Here is a 16,524-nt window from a genome sequence, read left to right as displayed (position 1 = left end):
CGTTAAAGGAAGTTTTAGATTATTATTCTTTGATAGCATCTAAGCGCTGAGATGTCAAGGAGTATACAAATACATTACAATACATTCTTTTATTTGCACAAGACATAAATATAAAAAACGACATTTCGATACAAAAAAATAAATTGAACAGGTTTTTTTCATAATTAAGAATATATTTTGTTTGTGTATTATTTTCCCCACGAATGACACGACCTATATTATTGTAAGGACTTTGGTGACAAGAATTTAGCATACATTCTTGGTTTTTAAAGTGCAATCACTTATGTAGTTTTATCATTAAACTAGGCTGATAAAATCTGCAATAAAAAAGTAGACGGATAAGTAAAATAAAACTTCGAAAATAAAAAAACATACATGTAAAACAATTGATTTTTATAAAATAAGCAATTTTACTTTTTCAAAATTTATTTCATACTCTAGAAGACCATCTTCCCAAGTCAAGGGTTTCTGATCCGCTCCGCTCTATATACATGTAGAGCAGAGCCTATCAGAAACCCTTGACTTGGGAAGATGCTAGAAGTCTAATAGAGTCATTTTAGCAAGCACAAAACGATTGTACATTTCTTGTTTCTTGTATGTTTAAAATATGTCTTCTTTATTTCGATCTTTAAAATGATAATTATATTACCTCAAAACAAGCCTTGTTCATGCCCAATAATTGCTGGTATAAATTCTTCTCCGAAAGAAGATTAATTATAAGCAGGCTTAATTTCAGTAAATCGATAGGATGTATAGTCCTGACCAATTAATGATTGTATGATGTCTAATCCTGGTTGACCAATGAGAGGACAGTGTTAATGAAAGATGATCTTATATAATGTCTAATACTGGTTGACCAATAAGAGGATAGTGTTCTTTTACATGTATTTACATATATTCAATGCATTGTAAAGAATCCTTACACCATCAAATTTAACGTCTATTGTATTAAAATTGCACTCTTATTCAGAAGCAAAACAAACAGTATTGAGTGTTCAACGATTTCTAATTTTGTTGACATGATCCGCTCAAAAGATCTTTTAAATGCCTCTGAAATTTGAATGTTGTTCTTGTTCCCTTTAAATAAGGACACTGAAGTGCAAATTTATGTGGAGATGAATGCTTTACCAATCCTGCTTTTCATAACTATACAATTCTAAATTTCGATATTCACCCAAAGGAAAAAGGTCTTCCATACAAGGAAGACTATTATTCTTTGAAATCATCTATGCGCTGAGTTGGCATTTTATTAAAAATGAACATGTTTTATGAGTAAACTGATAGCTAAAATGATAGGTCGAATATAATTATGAAATTTTTTTTTTATAAACAATTGCTTTTTTGCAAATGTATTTCATCCTCTAGAAGTCTGAAAAAGTCATTTTCGCAAGCATGAAACGATGGTTCTGCAAATATTTTTACGGGTAAATTTATTGTATGTTTAAAACATGTCCACCTATTTCGATATTTAAAATGATTTGTTACCCCAAAACAAGCCTTGTCCACATGTACTACTTGCTAGTTTATATTCTTCTCCAAAAGAAGATTAAATATGAATAGGCTTAAATTAGTAAATCATCGACGAAAGGTAGATAAGATATATAATCCTGATCGATTTATGATCGTATAATGTATGTTCCTGATTGACCAATAAGGAGACGGTGTTAATGGAAGATGATCTTATACTGTATTATCCTGGTTGACCAATGAGAGAACAGTGTTCTTTTATTCATAAAGATTCAATGTATTTTGAAGGACCCCCACACAATCAAATAAAATATCGATTATATTAGATTTACACTTTATAATCCAGAAGCCCAAAATACACCAAGGGTTCGACGATATTTAATTTTGTTAACAAGATCCGCTCAAAAGATTCTTTATGTGTCTCTGAAATTTTAATGTTGTCCTCGTCCCGTTTAACTTAAATTAGGACTCTGAAGTGCAAATTTATATTGAAATGAACATACTATTCATAACTATACAATTCTAAATTTCGATATTCACCCAAAGGAAAAAGGTATTCCATTCAAGGAAGAATAGTATTCTTTGAAATCATCTATGCGCTGAGTTGGCATTTTATTAAAAATGAACATGTTTTATGAGTAAACTGATAGCTAAAATAATAGATCGAACATAATTATGAAATTGTTTTATAAGCAATTGCACTTTTGCCAATGTATTTCATCCTCTAGAAGTCTGAAAAAGTCATTTTCGCAAGCATGAAACGATGGTTCTGCAAATATTTTTACAGGTAAATTTATTGTATGTTTAAAAACATGTCCACCTATTTCGATATTTAAAATGATTTGTTACCCCAAAACAAGCCTTGTCCATATACACCACTTGCTAGTTTATATTCTTCTCCAAAAGAAGATTAAATATGAATAGGCTTAAATTAGTAAATCATCGACGAAAGGTAAATACAATGTAAGATATATAATCCTGATCGATTTATGATCGTATAATGTATGATCCTGATTGACCAATAAGGAGACGGTGTTAATGGAAGATGATCTTATACTGTATTATCCTGGTTGACCAATGAGAGAACAGTGTTCTTTTATTCATAAAGATTCAATGTATTTCGAAAGACCCCCACACAATCAAATAAAATATCGATTATATTATATCTACACTTTAATCCAGAAGCAAAAAATACACCGAGTGTTCAACGATATTTAATTTTGTTAACAAGATCCGCTCAAAAGATCTTTTATGTGTCTCCGAAATTTTAATGTTGTCCCTGTCCCGTTTAACTTAAATTAGGACATTGAAGTGCAAATTTATATTGAGATGAACCTACTATTCATACCTATACAATTCTAAATGTCGAAATTCACCCAAGGAAAAAGGTCACCGGTAAAAGGAAGAATGTTATTCTTTGATATCTAAGCACTGAGTTGACATTTTTAAAATGAATATTATTTCATGAGTAAAACTGATCGTTGAAATGAATTTTGAAATTGAGAGCACATTTACGTCATGCTGAAAGCTTTAGAAATATATCCTAACCACTGACGAGTCTACTATCCATCTCATGAAATAACAACTTTGTCTATAATTAGCTTAATTAGATTATCGGTAAAATAAGAGACAATGATATGTATTTAAAATTTTGTATATTTTTTTTAAAGGTTTGGTGATTCATGTAATATTTCCTTGTTTTCGGCGATTTAAGATTGGTTGCTTTGATAGATTACTTAAGAGATTAGATGCATACTAGTCACTGATTTAATGTAAGCGGAGTGCTTTAAACATGGAAATATCGTTAATTATAATTAGTCCTCTCCTTTCCTTAACAAAAATTGTACCTTTATTTGTTTTAAACATATTCACTTATTTACTTCATTTTTGCCATATTTTGTGTTATTCAGTAAAATGAATATGAATCTTTATAATAACAAATTGAATGCACAATAAAACCATGAAACTGTTAAAAATCTATAAAAAAAAAAAAAAAAAAAAAGTATTAAAAATAATTTGTTAATAATCAATTGCCCATTCAGGGTTCTTTTCATGAATTATGCTTTATCAGCTTGTCTGTCTGAGTTATAATCACTAAACCAAAATTCCAAGTGTTCAAACATTATAATATATTGATCATATGAAATAAACACATTCGTTTGTCCGTTTGTCTTGCCGTTGGGGTGGCAGATTTTCAAATAACTCTTAAGCAGTTATATAGGAGGTGTCGCGTCTTGACCTGTTGCTCCGAATGGAGACCTGGGACTTTGATGGATATCATGAGCACCTCCAGTTTGGTTGAATTTACTCCAGGGCTTTCGAATTGTTGTTGGTTGTTGATGGCATTCAAAGATTATGTTTAAATGACTTTTTATACGTACTGCCAAAGTTTCAAAGCAATATCAAGGACGATACGAAAATTTGATACAACCTGCCGTACGAACAATTCACACATCAACATTCCAACGTCTCTGGGTTTTTTTTTTTGGTTTTTTTTTTTTTTGGGGGGGGGGGGGGTTGCTGGTCGAAAATTATCAGATTTTCTTCACTCACTTCAGACTATGACTATATACTAATCTAAATTGCAAAAAGTGCTGCTATAAAACACTAATTTCCTGTACCGAGGTTTCATCAAGGGGTTGCTGATTTCAATCATCCTTGTTTAATTTTATCTGTGCTATTATTGTGAATTTTTATTATTTCATTTCATAACTTTTAACTTATTCTGTTATCAGGGTGACTACTTACAAAAATTTTAAGTGCATATTTATAAGTTATAATAGTGGATGCTTTATTTTCATAATTATTTCCAGATCAAACAACAATCGTTCAGCGTTTATACGAATGTGAGATCATTCAGAACTTTGGATTATAATTGATGTTACATAATTGTCCGTTGGTTAAATTACCAAAACACTGAGACCACGTGGTTTCACATTTACAGTATGTCATGTCTGATCAAGTCTCATTGCCGCTGACACTGGCAATTTTTTGGCACATCAAATTATTAAGAACACTGCAGGCAGTCAATATCTTCCGTCTTCAAATGATCAAATCATTGAAAATCCTACAGAAAACCACTGACCTCCCAAGGTCCAACTTAATAAAAATCAAGGGCAAGAAATTATTATTGTTTCTAGACAAAAAAATTCAACAATTGTAATTCAGCACTTATTGTTTTTATCAGGCGATCAACTAATCACTTACTGAAATTCATGGTTCAAATTTCATGCCAGTTGCTTTTCTAGCCTCAGATATAATCTTATTATCTTAAAGAAAGTTATTTTTGTTTAGTTAGAAAGACATAATTTTAGTTAATTGCTTTTTGCTTCAAACGCATCTATGGTTGTTTTTGACAAACAAAAATATGTTCATATTAAGAAGAAAAGCAATGTTTTTTGTTATTTGTATAGTCTTTTCAACGTGAATATCATTATTGAACAAGAACTTAGACTTCGAATAATTATTAGTTCTAAGGGAAAAACAATTAAAATAAACAATGTTAAAACAAGAAATCCCCCGAAACTAGCGGCGGGTATTTACAAGCAAAAGAAAAGTCATCATCGGAATCCCACGGTCGGTCACGGGTCAGGCTTCTCTTACCTCATAAATATTTTTTAAAAAAATGATATAAAAAATTGTTAGCAAAACTTTGTTTAAAAAAAAAAACTTTTAATACATGTACCAAAGCAAATGATTTATGTTTTAAAGAAGCGTTCATACTTAGTTGGTGTTTATATTAAATGAAACCCCAATTGAATGTATTTCCGCTCCATGTGTCTGCATTTATTATTACTGTCTGAAAGAAAAGTATCACAGGTATATGTGTTGCGTTTTGTAAAGACTGACGACTTGAATCCTAAAATTGAAAATTGTTTTAAACAAATGCTTTTGCCTTTAACAATGCGTATTCTTCTCCAGAGAAGATTGATAACATATTAAACAAACTTAAATTTTAATTTTTTTTACAGATTGACCGACGTAAAATGGTCTTTAAGTGTCTAATGATAGTATTCATTTATACGAGTCGAGAAATTTTAGAATGTATTGTTTTATTAAAGAATTGTGAAGATGTATACTAAACGGATAAATCAACAGGCCAATTCACAAGAGCCAATGAAAATTCATTTAAAATTTAATCATACAATGTATATCTCTGATTAACTCGGAGAGCTTTTCATAGTATACCAAAGACTCAATCAATAGCCAATGGTTTAATCAATCTAAAAATAGACATTTGGGAATTCTAAAATTTATAATCGGAATGATCTAGTTTGTCAACTACAAACTTATTTAAATTTCACGAGTGACGAAACTTTAAGGAAAAACTTCTAAAACACATTCAGCTGTAAACAGTTGAATTACAAACACAAAGCAGCAAAAAAAAATTGAGTTCTAAGTAAAATGTTTAAAAGAATCTCAGAGATTTTTTTTGTTTTTTGTTGGATATTTAAAGCAGAGTGCTCTCAATCCATAAATTTTTTCATCTTACAATGTAGTTATGAAAACCAATTTATAACCATCGTATGCTGATATACAGATCAAAATCTTTTTTTAAAAATAACTGAGTGTAAATATGAGGATCTGATTGTTCCTTATTTTTATAATTGCAACTTTTATTAGGAAGTGATTACACCACAACGCGTGGTATATTTCGAGTGATAACGTCTACATGTATTTACACACGACACTATCCATACGCCGTGTCTCCCAGTGTAAAACTTGAGAGAAAAAATGAGGATTGGGGGGATAAAATAACCGTTATTTAGTTCATTTAACACCAGTAAGTTTAGGCATATTTATCTAAAACTTAATGCATAACTTATTAAGCGCACATAAAGGTATATATATTCGAATTCATAAGGAAGAATGATGTTATAGATCACCATCCTTTCTTAGTGAAAGACATGGTTAACAGGGGGCTATAGCGGGTAGCTACATGTACTTATATTGTATTCAAAATATCGGGTTGGGGCAAATTGTGGATTTCAGAGGTTTCTCTTACCCAAGAGTCAGCATTCCCATTTATATTGCGAAACATATACGTTAAGAAGGAATATTGTCTATTCACTACATACCTGACATGCGTAAATTTATGTAAATTGGTCCCATTTTATTTAAAATCGTATAATACGACACTAAGAGCCATTTCCATGTTATTTGTAAAGTCTTTTAAATGTGTAGACATGAACTTTAAATTCAAAAAGAGTATTAGTGCTAACAGTATCCAATTAAGATCATGGTTGGAACTTTTGGGAATTCCCCCAAGTCTGAAAAAAAAACCCAGCGCTGGGTATTTAAAAACATGAAAATACAAATTCCCTTTCAATTGGGTGTTCCACATTTGACACTTCACCATGATGCGGAAAGGAATATCGATGCTTTCTAGCCTATCTGTATTCTTAATGTTGATGTTTCTTGTTGGTTTATGTGACATGTGCCCCGTCTTACAGTGGGCAGGAAACAATGAAACAACTCTGAAATTTCTTACAAGGATGAAGATTGTTTCAAACGACACGTTTAGCAATTGCGACAAAAGTGTTCACCATCTCTTAATGGATGACTTAGGAATAGAAGAGGTTTCCCACAATGCATTAGAAGATTTCTATAACCTGAAATCTTTATCGTTATCAGGAAATTATATTTCCGCGCTGTCACCATTTTTACTGGAATACAAAAGAGGGTTGGAGTCTTTCAACATCGCAAATAATCGGCTCGAACGTATTGAGGACGGAACTTTTGAATATCTGGACAACGTAAAGGTGATTGAGCTCCAGTTTAACAACATTTCCTTTATCGGACCAGACGCTTTCTCAAGGAACCTCCGAGTTTTACAAACTGTAAACGTTTCCCATAATGCTCTTACATACGGAGAACCATGGCCATTTATACCGGAAACGGACCCAACGGACGGCGAGGATTTGGTGTTTGACCTCGAATACAATCATATCTCGGAATTCCGGAACTCGCCTAACTGGACATACGATCTGGTTTCGCCCTTTGAGTACGACGTCAAGTTAAGTTTTAACAACATAACAAACATTCATATTGATGATGTTGTACATATATTCAATCCGGGTTTCCAAGGAAATACATTCGTAGAATACTTGTCTTTTAAAATCAATGCTTCTGAAAACCCTTTTTTCTGTGACTGTAATGTATATCCGTTTGCATCTTATTTGCGCGATTCGCTGTTTTATTTCTATAGAGTGGAAGAGTTCCGATACCGGTGTAACTCTCCTGATTCCTTGTCTCAAGAAGATTTCCTTCATGATATTCCCCTTGAGCAGTTTGTGTGTAACGTCACCGAAAACTGTCCCGACGGCTGTATCTGTCAGGAGCGGCCTTATTATGGATATCTTCACGTGAACTGTAGTTTCATGTACGGTTCTAACCAACAACCAATGAACACACTCCCTTTAACTCTTCCAACGTCCAAGAACGGCAAGATATCCTTACATCTGGATGGACACTACATCGCGTTACTAGAACAAAGGGATTACCTTCCACAACTCGTAAATCTAACTCTCTCCTTCAACAAACTAGTACATATTGATCCAAAAGCTCTCACGTCCATGTCTGACAGACAATATCTAGATCTCTCACATAATTATCTCAAATATGTGCCGAAAGAAATCCAGTATTTCAAGACGAATAAGGTTCGCATCGGTTCCAATCGCTTTGAGTGTAACTGCAACATGACTTGGATGGCCCAGTGGTTAAATCTGGATTCAAACGCTCCTGCTTACAATGCCCAGTGTGAATACGATGACGGCAGCGAGCGTTATTTTATACGCGACATCACCGATTCTTTGCTCAAATGCAGCTTTGAGAACCTCATCATTATAATCAGTGTCGTCGTTGGCATCCTCATCGCAATAATCATCGGGGCAGTCGTCACGGCCAGACGGTGTCCGTACGAGACAAAGGTTCTGATGTTTCGACTCTTCGGAGTGCACCCTGCCGACAAGTATCGCGTGGATTTGGAAGAACCACGTCAATACGACATCTATGTATCCCATTACGAACACGATTTACAGGCTAGACAATGGGTGAAATCAAAGTTCCTTCGCAAACTGGAAGAAAATCAGAAAAGAAAGTTCAAAGTCTTTTATTTCGAGCGAGATCTCAATGCTGGTACAGATATGTACGATGAATTAGTCACCCATATGAAACAATGCAGACGAATAGTGTTTATACTAACTAATGATTTTTTCAATGATGAAAAGAATATCTTTGAGGCAGATCAAGCAGAGATAGAACATCGAGCGAGCGACAATCTGCATGGACGTGTCATATATTTGTTATGGAACGAGAGCGTGCGAGAAAAAATAAAATTGGACCCATGGAAGTCTCGAATGGAGGGTAAACGCGTGCTCTGTCCAGACGACAAGTTCTTCTGGTCTAAGATGAGATACGAACTGCCTTTCAAGGGGGTGCCTTAAAACTCTCTTACGTTTTAAAGGATTTTGAAACCTCAACTTTCCTGCAAAGCGACGATTGTCGGAGAAAACGCATGCCTGTCCGAATGTCCGGACGTCAAAACAATATATGCAAGGCGATCGCAGTGATTTACAACACGCATGTATAATACATATTATGTATACCCACTTGCTCAATATGTCTTGGACAATAACCAACTGGTTTAATTAGAGATTGCAGCAACAAAAAGCACAAAGGATGTGTATTCAAGCAAACGATGGAAATCAGTGCTAGACTGTAAATAAAAAAGGCGGATGAGATGTTCTCAAACCAGAGAGAGAGAGAGAGAGAGAGAGAGAGAGAGAGAGAGAGAGAGAGCGAGGGGGGGGGGGGTAAATGTTTTTTCAGTGGTTGCTAATGAGTTGATGTAACATGTATAAGAAGTGATATGTTTCTGTTACAATGGTGTACATATTTTATACCTACAAATCATTCTTTTTAATAATAAATTATCCTTCTTGCATGTATTTACTGTAGAAGAATGTATGTTGTTTTTATTCGAGAAAAAAAATCCGTTAGCAATGAATGTATATATTTACTTACTAGATCAAAAAGTATTAACAATTTTTTAGTAATTAAAGGGGCCTAGACACGATTTGAGATGAAAAAAATATATTTTTAGTTCTTATGTTTAAAATGATTAATTTGTGTTTTTTAGACGATTTACAAAAAATCAATTTTAGAAATCAAGTTACAAGTGAGATACAGAGGAAAGAAGTTGCTATTTTGTAAACAAAGCTCGAGTCATATTTCTTTAAAAATAATGTAAAAATTGACAAAATAACTTGAGGAAAACAAGATAAACTGATTCAATATGTTCATAAATAATTTTATCTACAACAAAAAACAACATTAGATTGAAACTTATACCAATACAATACACATGTAAACATTAACAGGTCAAGAGCTTTGTTTACAGAACAAAGAATTCTAACCTCTGTAACTTGCTTTTAACTCGATATTTTGACTTTCAAAATCTGACTAAGCAATAAAAACATCCATATTGACCATTTTAGACATTAAAATGAAAAAATAAATTTTGAAAAAAAAATCATGTCCAAGTCCCTTTAAGTGATAGCGGGTTATGTCATTTTTTCCTGAAATGAACGCTACCGTCAGAAGCCGTATGAGTCATCAAAGAAAGCATTTTATTATTTATTTTTACATCTTTTTTTAACAAATTAATAAATTTATTGTAAAAAATAAGTAAATTTCACTACATTACTGTTGATATACATTAGTACAATTAGCTATATGAAACAGCCAAATCGTCTTCTTTTGGAATTTGAGTCCGACATTATCAAGATTATTTCATACAGTCCGTTATTTGTCTTGAGTCGCTGTAAGTTTCGATCAATCGATAAACGAGGCGTGTAGATTTTATTCCTGTTTGTTTTTATTGAGCTATAAGATAATAGTGTTTCCGTTAGAAATATAGGAAATCAAAGTTATCATACTTGGAATATGTAAATATATATAAACCAGTTACACTTTTATCAAAAGAGATTAAAAGAGAACCAAAAAAAACGACTTCGAATACATGTAATTTATTTTAAAAGAACCTGCTATACCACTCTTCACAGAAGAGACAGTCATGTAGGCTAAATATGAATGTAACGCTTTAAAAGTCATCGTCTCAAACCCTCTCCCATCTACAGGTATGTCGACTTCGGATAATAACCCAACCGATGATTTGAACAATGCAAAACTAAAGGATACGCGAGTTAATTTCATTTCTTCTCTCCCAAAAGTTCTCTGATAAAATAACTACAGAAGAACGCGCTTTTAAAAGCGTCAAAATACGATAATAGAGATCAAAACTACCAGAACATGATGGAATAAAGATGCGAAACATATACTGAGGGAAAATGCACTATTGACCGGTGAGTCAGAAATTCTTGTAAAAACCGGAGGACTTCTATACTCGAACGCCGAGATCTCAACGGCAGATATAGTTCCATCTGATGATTGGACAAACTTAAGATTTTTATAATTATACATTCCAAAAGTCAGACCGACAGAATGAATATAGAATTCGTCCTTGGTTGTTTTGGCATACAGGTCAAATTGACCTAACCCGTAGTTTAACTTGAGTTGATTGTTGTCCTTCGTGACCGTTACATGTACATAACCAAAAGGCGTGTTCTTGTACAGGCCTAAATAGTCACTGCTGTTTCGAGCAGGGGTTCGAGTTGTGTCAATTTGGGGTCTGGATGAAATTGATTTGGTGCGGAACGGTTCTGGATATGAGCATATTATCGTAGCATTCAGCCAGGGTTTCTCGCCCAAGTACAAGTCTGAGACAAGGCTGTGGATATTTGACCGGTATAGGTAACTTGGATCATCTCCGGTCATTGCAATGAAGACACCAAAATCTTTGTCCGGAAACAGCGTGAGTTTGGCCTTGTATCCGTATGTACTTCCGGTATGAGAGAGAATTTTGTATCCTATGCAGAAAAAAATAATTTAAAAATTGAAATTCTACTAGTAAGAATTATTTTTCAGTATAAAATATTTTCAGTTCCGAACACAATTGTATTTTTTTTTCAAAACATGATCAAATAGCATTTATTTAGCAGCTACAAGGATTATTTAACCACCAATCAACAGAGAATTAAAACCTTGTTTTGTAATGTACTACTAAAATGCAGGGCAGGCTTTCTGAACGCTACGAGTTGTATTGAAAGCATTCAAAGCTTTAATTAAAGGTTGGTTCTTGCTTAATATTCAGTATGACAGAATATCTTGGTACTGCGTTTTTATTATTTTTGGTGCAAGTTGTTAAGAATGATTTTAATGAACAGCTGGTATTTAACATTACATTATATCTAACATTACTTTTCTAATGCTTTCGGTCTAAATCGAGTAGTAAGGTCCACTAATTAATTACTTACACGTATAGACTATAATAGAGGATAATTATATATATTGTGATTTTGTATTTTGCTTTAATCAACGTATTGAAATCATATAGATTCGCAAGGCTTGCCGATACAACACACGTATGAGATTTAAAAAACCTCAACCCCACAGCACTGTTACACACTTTTTTTACGCAATTCTGTGAGATATCATTACATCCTACCTCTGTAGTATCCCGTTTTCCAACCCATTCCATAAGAGTCTTCACTTAAGGTAACTGGGGTCATTGGTCGAGTGTAATATTTTGATATTGTGCTGCCAGATACTCTTAGCTGCGGGGAATGCGACACAGACAGTGCACTTTTCGGTAGGAGTTGTCTTCCGTTTTTAGTTTTGCCGCCATTCAGATGAAACAACATCCATTTTGCCATATCATCTGCTGTACTCAGAACACAACCCGATCCACACAAATGTCCCCAGAATCTGCAAAAGTGCTATTATGTTATAGACTTCTATTGATGCAGTTTTAAAGTTCTTATATGAAATGTCAATGCAACATACGATGTATCATGCATGTATAAAATGTATCACCATGAGAAATTTCGCACAATAAGAAAAAAGATGAAAATTGAAATTAAGATCTTGTCATCAACTTAACCAAATTATATGTTTATACAAGTATATCTGTCTATTGCATGGCCCAATGAAAATGACGGTATCTCATTTGTGCAACTATAATACACTGTACCTATGTATTATTTAATCATTTGTCAAAATAATTTAGAGTACAAATTCAGAATGGTCCGATTACCGTAATTTTGAGGTCTGAATATACATACATGCAAATATCTATCGCGTTACATATAGTCATTTAAACTAAGCAATATATCAGATTAAATTTCATCTTTTAATGCACAGATTTACAATATTACAGGTAGATCATACTTCGATAACTGCCAAGGCACTTTTTTTAGGTCACCATAGTCATCATTATAGCCTGTGGCTAGTTCAAGTTTTTCAGGATCTGCAGTTGTGGCAAAGTTTGATGACGTCATTTCTAGCGGGTCAAAGATGTGCTCTTTGACCAACACTTCCCATTGTTTCCCGCCAATCATCTCGGCTATCCGGGTCAATAGTCCGTACATAAGATTACTGTAGTAAAAACTGTCTCTAAACCTGCCTGTGTTCTCCAGAAATTTTAATCTCCTGGAATATTTATAATATCGTCAATAATTCATATTTTATAAAGAAGATATTTTAAAATCATATATACGTAAACAACAATAATATTCTGTTATCGTTTATGATATATATGACAACTTATTTCATAATAATGTGTAGAGCAACTTTTCATTTAAAGGAATTTTTAAAAATAAATTGTGTTCGAGATCCCAAATTAAAAACTCATGTGTTTTTCCTCCAAAACTAGTACCATATGCAGTAATTATAAATATGTCTATTTTTTTCTTTGAACTTGTGCTTTTAACATACATTGATGGCTTGACTGAATTCAGTATCAGTTACATCATCTACAAATCTTACTGAATCAAATTTTCCCGCGTTAAATTGGTATCCAATCGAATGGCGTTGTTACCAGGGATCCCCATGCGGTGAGATAGCAAATCCCGGATAGTGGCATGCCGGGAAAGAAGATCGTCTTTGAACAAGTTATCATCGTTAAACACGACACGAAGTGGTGTGTCCACATTGTACCTATAATATTCAGAAAATTTCCTGTACAAATATATTTCGAAGGAAGAGTTTCTTGCATTCAAAAGTCCACACCACTCGCAATACGCACAAGTTCTGTAGCGTCTGAAATCAATAACGCTTTTGAATATCTCAAAGTTTTGATTTCGGGTAACAATAACGATTTGATATCTCTTCGAATATACATGATAAAGGTATGTACATGTACCATGTACACAACTATAGAACATCCGTGAAGATCTTATCGAATACATGACCGTAGTCAGTTATTCAGTGGTTTTAATTACCTTCTTAATTTTTGACATTATGAAGTTGATATATATATATATATATACACACTAATTAACATTGGTAAATTTTAAAACATTCGAGCAAATTATTTTCTTGCATGAAATGCCGGTACTAGAGAGATATTTTTAGGTGACGAAGGGGTACTTGTAAAATAGAAATGAGATAGCATTCACGTTGAAACCGCATGCAAAAAAAAAAGACCTGAGGTTATTTTGGCGGTCGTCGAAAGAGCATCGAGAGGTAATTTAACGTTGCATAGTTTAATCCTGGGTTAGATATGAAATAGTTTAAGGTGATTGAAAAAGTTTGCTTTCCTCCGAAAATAGTCACAGAAAATTGAAGGTATCCAAATATATTTTGCGCTGTTTAAATATTTAATCTTGGTGATATCCATTTTAACGTTGATTTCCGTTAAAATTTTAATTTACGTCTCAAATACATTTAATAGATTCTCTTACTATGTTTCGCAATACAACGTTTACTTTTACGCCGAGTACTTCAATTTGTAGTTTTATCAAAGAAATCAACTCTCAAATTAATTTCATTATTTTTAAAATCGATCCCTTAGAAATTGATATTACGGAAATTTTATAATTCACGCTGTATTTTGCTAAATCTATGGTGATTTTCAAATGTAGTACCCCCCCCCCCCACTATCTCTCATGTTATCGCCTTTGGAAGAAGACTAAAAGCTATGGGTTCAGAGAATGTATGTCTTACAGATAATTTTCTGACCAATCTTTACTTTTGGATATGTATTCTGCAAAGTTCATTAGGTGAAAAAAAAGATAAGATAGCAAGACGCTATAGCATAACAAACCAAGGGGTCGATTTTGGTCAGTACATGTAGAGGACGATTGATCTAGTGCACCGCATATCAAAAACTGTGTAGATATAGATCTACCAAAAGGCTACTTTACAGTCAATTTATGCATGAATCAATCTGTTGGAATTTCGAAGCTGAAAAACACAGAAGTTTAAAAACAGATAAAATTCTATGAACTGTAATTTCATAAAAAAAAACACTTGTGGTAAGAATATAAATTGAAATACGTATACTACATTTAACAGAGATCACTACTGATATTGAAGTATTAATATTTATTTATTTATTTATTTAATTTTTTTTAATTATATCATATTCAGTGAACATAATAATAAAATAATATATTACATTTAGACTACTGTCTTTCCATATCGAAAGAAACTGCACAATCTTTGAAATTTTATGATATTAATATTTGGATTTCCATCCAAGCTCATCAATCTTCGTCAAGGTTAAATCAACGCTTAAGTATTGATTGTCGCACACGATGCTGATAAACGTTTTCTAGCCTTGTACATAACGTGCCCGATGAAACATCCAAGTACTTCAATCGCTAATTATATTCGGCCTGAAATGACCCGTATCCATTACTTTACAAAATTGTCTTCAATTTCGCTGATTTTTATCACCCCCATTCATTAGTTGCAGTATTGTGCGCGTTCATCTGCATGCACGTGTTTGGGGTTGGTGGTTGGCCATAGGTTGGGAAATAATAAATTGTCTTCTACTATCAACAAACACGTGATATAATGAGGTTACTGTATAATAAAAATATGTAGTCCGTTCAGAATGGACCTGCAAGCAATATATACATATAATAGTAGAGTTTTTAAACACTACAGAAAGAGTACTGCAAGATTAATAAAATTTGATACACTTTAGAAACTGTTCATTCTTTAGTTCCCTTTGCTACAATTCAGTAAATAATTAATAAAAATGATGTTCTGAAAATTCAAAACAGTTTTAAGTTTCTATAATTAATAAACATGTAAACTAATCAATAGCATACACTCGTATGTTCATTTCTAATGTAATCATATAAAAAAATCGTACTTGCTATTTTCCTTCAGTAACTTTAGTATCAAGGTGGCGGCAAATGCTTTGGACAGAGAAGCCACCCCGAACACTGTAGAACTGGTCACGTTTACTTGATGATCCAAATCCCTGGAACCAAATCCACGAGAATACACAACACTCCCATCTTTGACAACAGAAATGGCAAGAGCGGGGTTGTTCCGACATTTCATAGTGTTTTCAATTATTTCAGTAATTTCGTTCGAAAGCGCATTACTGTCAGCGCGCGCACGTGCATTGGTTGTGCAGAGAACAATTAAAACCAGGAACGAGTACCCGAACATCTTGTTGCTGAATGTCCTTAGAATAGAGAATGCACATGCAATTTTTTTTAAAGTTCTTTATCTCGGTTCACCTCTCCCTCTGACCTTTGTACTGTCTGATAGGCAACGACTGCAGTCAGTGAATCCAAGTACGAGAGATATATCGCAAGATTCGTTACCTTCTTCCGATCCAATACGATCGTTATTTGTCTACCAAAAAATCAGCGCATTCCTTCATCTTGTAAATAGGTATGTTCTGGAGTCACGGTAAGGACGTATGCAGCGTCACGATGAGGTTTTTTTTTATGTCTGTAGTATTCATATGTTCACATGATCACCCCATCTCGCGGTATCTCGACCCGAACACGATATACAGAAGGAAATCAAAATATCATCAGCATTTTGCATGGTTTATTTGATAACCCATGTAACTTTCCCATCGCCGAGGTAAATTACCCTCTATTGTTAGCGCATCATTTGGGAGTCGTTGTATAAACAAGCTGTGGGGGTCTCTCCAGGGTCTGTGTAACTGCTGGCATGGTGAGTGAC

At 33.5% G+C, this 16,524-nt stretch overlaps 2 protein-coding genes across 2 annotated transcripts; one reads left to right on the top strand and one right to left on the bottom strand.

Annotated features, from left to right (window-relative positions):
• Positions 1–6,785: 6,785 nt before the first annotated feature.
• LOC105343858 (protein toll) lies at positions 6,786–9,416 on the top strand. The gene has a single exon (XM_011451355.3). It carries the CDS (start codon positions 6,825–6,827, stop codon positions 8,910–8,912), a length of 2,088 nt encoding a protein of 695 aa, XP_011449657.3. The 5' UTR covers positions 6,786–6,824; the 3' UTR covers positions 8,913–9,416.
• Positions 9,417–10,480: 1,064 nt separating this feature from the next.
• Positions 10,481–16,489, bottom strand: LOC105343847 (uncharacterized). The gene is made up of 5 exons (XM_011451343.4): positions 15,692–16,489; positions 13,354–13,524; positions 12,757–13,017; positions 12,035–12,294; positions 10,481–11,396 (listed from the first exon to the last, which is right to left on the bottom strand). The coding sequence occupies exons 1-5, from the start codon at positions 15,994–15,996 to the stop codon at positions 10,744–10,746; spliced, it is 1,650 nt and encodes a 549-aa protein (XP_011449645.3). The 5' UTR covers positions 15,997–16,489; the 3' UTR covers positions 10,481–10,743.
• Positions 16,490–16,524: the final 35 nt, after the last annotated feature.

This window comes from Magallana gigas, chromosome 6 (assembly GCF_963853765.1).
Source record: "Magallana gigas chromosome 6, xbMagGiga1.1, whole genome shotgun sequence".
In the NCBI taxonomy this organism is placed as follows: Eukaryota; Metazoa; Mollusca; class Bivalvia; order Ostreida; family Ostreidae; genus Magallana; species Magallana gigas.
Note: the sequence above shows the minus strand (reverse complement) of the source record. Positions and strands in the feature narration are given on the sequence as shown.